The sequence below is a fragment of the Miscanthus floridulus genome, chromosome 16 (assembly GCF_019320115.1).
Source record: "Miscanthus floridulus cultivar M001 chromosome 16, ASM1932011v1, whole genome shotgun sequence".
Taxonomy (NCBI): Eukaryota; Viridiplantae; Streptophyta; class Magnoliopsida; order Poales; family Poaceae; genus Miscanthus; species Miscanthus floridulus.
In genome coordinates, this window is record NC_089595.1 from 8,716,799 (window position 1) to 8,720,674 (window position 3,876).

The 3,876-nt window shown below is 50.8% G+C and overlaps 1 protein-coding gene across 1 annotated transcript; it reads left to right on the forward strand.

Annotated features, from left to right (window-relative positions):
* Positions 1-379: 379 nt before the first annotated feature.
* Positions 380-2,043, forward strand: LOC136514062 (WAT1-related protein At5g64700-like). The gene is made up of 5 exons (XM_066508044.1): positions 380-558; positions 663-725; positions 879-1,398; positions 1,486-1,637; positions 1,771-2,043. The coding sequence occupies exons 1-5, from the start codon at positions 380-382 to the stop codon at positions 1,946-1,948; spliced, it is 1,092 nt and encodes a 363-aa protein (XP_066364141.1). The 3' UTR covers positions 1,949-2,043.
* The last annotated feature ends 1,833 nt before the right edge of the window (positions 2,044-3,876 follow it).

The window sequence follows — 3,876 nt, forward strand, 5'->3', positions numbered from 1 at the left end:
ATACATTAATACATCATTCACACAACAATAATTCATTTTGCGATTATATATGAATGTTGATCTGCCTGCTGCTGATCAAGCTGCAACGCGTATACCTGGACACATATACTACTAATTAACTTAGTCAGTCCTGCGCATATCCACACTCACGCACATCATACCACTGGTTAATAATAAGTAATCTCCTTTCGTTCTGCTAGGCTGCTAGCTAGCTTATCTACTATATAGTAAGTACCTAACAAGGCAGCAGGCAGCAGCTGATCTTCTCTTCATGCATTCTGCTGCTAGCTAGCGATACTTTGGCTGCTTTTGGTTATTGCTCGCTCCATCAGATCCTTGCAGAGGTCTGCTGCTGCTAGCTTAGGAGGGTCGTGTCGTCATGGAGATGGAGGCAAAGAAGCCTTACGTGATCGCCATCGTCGTCCAGCTCATCTACACCGGCATGTTCGTCGTCTCCAAGGCGGCCTTCAACCATGGCATGAACACCTACGTCTTCATCTTCTACCGCCAGGCCGCCGCATCGCTCCTCCTCGTTCCTATCGCACTTGTTCTCGAAAGGTACCTGTCCTAACCTACTAGCTATCTAGTGATGAACTACTGTGAATTGAATGAAACCCAGCTGGTTCTGAGATTTGAGACGAATGAATTCAACTAATTTGCAGGAAAAATGTGAGAACCTTGTCGCCTTGGCTGCTCCTGAAGCTCTTCTTCTTAGCCTTAATCGGGTACGGTATATATGCACTATGCATGCATGTTTCTATATATTTATTTAATATTTGTTTTTGAAAGAAAATGTTTCTACGCATGCATGTTTCTATATGTTTCATTCATTCAAACAACTTATTAACTAGTAGCTATTAATAATATTACGTTTGCAGGATCACATTCAGCCTAAACCTGTACAACGTGAGCCTCAAGTTCACGTCGGCAACCGTGGCGTCCGCGGCGACCAACGCCATGCCAGTCGTCACCTTCTGCTTCGCGCTGCTGCTGAAGATGGAGGCGGTGAAGCTGAGGAGCTCATCAGGCCTAGCCAAGCTCGCCGGCGTGTCGCTCTGCCTCGCCGGAGTCTTCGCCATAGCCTTCTACGTCGGGCCTGCGCTGAGCCCCGTGAACCGCCACCGCGCCTTCGCCTCCTCCGCCAGTCCAGCTCCGAGCGGCGGCAGGACGACATGGATCAAGGGCACGTTCCTGATGGTGCTCGCCAACATGGCGTGGTCGCTCTGGATCGTCCTGCAGGGCAGGCTGCTCAAGGAGTACCCCAACAAGATGCTCGTCACGGTGGTGCAGTGCGTGTTCAGCGCCGTGCAGTCGTTCGTCGTCGCCGTCGTGGCTGAGAGGGACTTCTCCAGGTGGAGCCTCCGGCTCGACATCAGCTTGCTCGCCGTCCTCTACACAGTACGTAACAGTAATCTCGGCAGCTAGCCATGAACGGGATGGGCAGATAATGGATGGTGGAATTAATGAATCTAATTAATCTGACAGGGGTTCTTGGTGACGGGAGTGACCTACTACCTGCAAGCATGGTGTGTGGAGATGAAAGGCCCTGTCTTCTTTGCCGTCTGGACCCCGCTCTGCTTCGTCTTCACAATATTCTCGTCGTCGTTCTTCTTGGGAGAGATTGTGCACCTCGGCGGGTAAGAATAACTACTGTATGCGTGTACATTGTTAAGCTAACTCCTCGCAAAAAAATCTAACTCTAATGACTGCAAATAGTTAGAGGAAATCTTTCAATTCATTGCACTAGCTTGTTGTTTTCATGGCGTGCAGTATTGTTGGTGGGATCTTGCTGGTTGGTGGACTTTACAGTGTGCTCTGGGGTAAGAGCAAGGAAACAAAGGTTGCAACGTGTGGCAAGGTGAATAGTGCAATGGATGATGCAGATGAGGAGAACAATCATCATAAAACCTCAAGAGAAGGTGGAGACAACATCAGCATCAATAGTTGACCAAGTGTGACCGATTGGTCACTTCTTTATTCAGAGTCTACCAAGCCTGGCCCTTAACTTCCTCAGCAGACTAACGCTAGAAGTGTTGTACTATGTTTTTGGAATGTAATGGCAGCCAAGACGTAAAATTTTGCAGCATCCATGTTATACAAAATGTTGCCTCTACTCCATCTAAATGTGATACTTTGTTACCTTTCAGTGTTACGTTTTCAAAGAAACTGCATGCAACAGTTTTGTCGATGTTTCCTAGCGTCAACTATTTCGTAGCGTCTACTGTTTTGTGGATGTTTCGTACAAAGGTGTCTATCTTTTTTGCGTCAACTAGTAAATTTGTAGCTGTGCATATGTCCTCGGATGGCTTGGCGCTCGAGGACTCAAGAATTATATTGGTTCAGGCAATGTGCCATGTGTCAAGTTCGTGGTTTTCTTTCGTTTTCATGAGCTCAAGAGCCGAATGTTTGCAATATAATAGGGTGTTCAAGAGTTGGAGATTTAGGTGCAGACTCTAGCGAGGCTAGGAAACTGTCCGGGGTGTCAAAGAGTCTAGAGAGAGGGAAAAGAGCCATGGCCTTCCCTTATATGGGTTCTTGGGGGGCATGTTAAAAACGAAGGGGTGCTTCGAGTCAGCTCGTTCACCAATCTTTATCGTTCAGGGTCATGGGACCCACCATCCTTTTTCTTGGTGCAAAAGAAGGGGAGTCGTGCCTCCACATCAAACGTCTGATGACTGGTCGTGGAGACAGTACCATCACAAGAAGGAAGGCGTGACATGTCCCTGTCTATTGTTTAGAAGGACAAATGGTTGGGGCATGACCTCCCCCGTGGCACGCGTGGGTGGCACACTTGGTGTTGTTGACATTACGTTCAGGTGACGACCTTGTATGGCCAGTGACAAGATCCTATAACATATGGGTATGTTAAGCCTTGGGATCTATGGTTCCCGACCGAAGAGACCCTCCGGCCGATGCCCCCAGGATCGCCCGGGGGCTCGGGGGGCCATACCCATCGGGTATGCTCGCGCGCACCCTTAGAATAAGGAACTTGCCCAAGCCTGAGCACGCCAAGGCCTCTGCTCAGGGCTCAGGGGCTTTCTCAAGCCTCAAGCTCCCGATCGACGGGAAACCTGAGCTCAGCCCTTGGCTCCCGCCCGGCCTACAACGCCAGCCAAGGCCCAGGCACAAGACGACACGCCCCGAGCCACCGAGGCTCGGGGGATCCTCGACGTAGCACTCTGGGTGCGGCCTTACCGGCTGCTCCCCCAACAAGGTCACGCACGGGGCGTGACACAAGAAGACAAGCTTTCCCTCGGCCTCCAGGGGCTCGGGGGTTCCTGGGCCCGCTCGTCAGCCCCTGGAGCCGACCTCCTTCGCCACGAAGAAGACTCCAGAAGGTCTACCCAGGGGAGGCCGGTCCAAGCCGACACAGCCTAACACCCAGCGTGTCAGAATAGAGCACCGCTACAAGACCCTCCTGGACTCCGGCGCATGTAGACCATAGGCTCAACCCCCCAAACTGCCATGTACCTGACCTATCTCGATATATAAGGGATAAGGTCAGATCCTAGAGGGGGGAGGATGATCCCAGATAGATCATTCCATTCCTCACCATCCATCTGCTCCTGCTCAGCACCGAGAGCAGAGCAACCCAAAGAGGGGCACTGAGAACTCCTCCACCGCATCCGTCGTCTTCCTCCTCTCCGACGAGGGGAAGGCTTCACTGGCAGCGAGGCAACCTTAGGATTAGCACCGATCTAACCCCCTACGAAATATCTCTGTTTCTCCTATACATTTTGTTGTAACCCCCTGATTTTGGGTGATTTTGAGTATAAGGATCATCAACTGCTGGACGTAGGGAACAGATCGGCCTGAACCAGGATAAACCGTTGCATCCTCTCTATGATTCTTGGGTTCTTGAGTCCCCCGAGCCAC

Bases quoted from the DNA above. Each gene is read 5' to 3' on its own strand.
- LOC136514062 (XM_066508044.1), top strand. From the start codon at position 380: ATGGAGATGGAGGCAAAGAAGCCTTACGTGATCGCCATCGTCGTCCAG. The intron at 559-662 runs GTACCTGTCCTA...ACTAATTTGCAG, and splicing joins ATCGCACTTGTTCTCGAAAG to GAAAAATGTGAGAACCTTGT. The intron at 726-878 runs GTACGGTATATA...TTACGTTTGCAG, and splicing joins TTCTTCTTAGCCTTAATCGG to GATCACATTCAGCCTAAACC.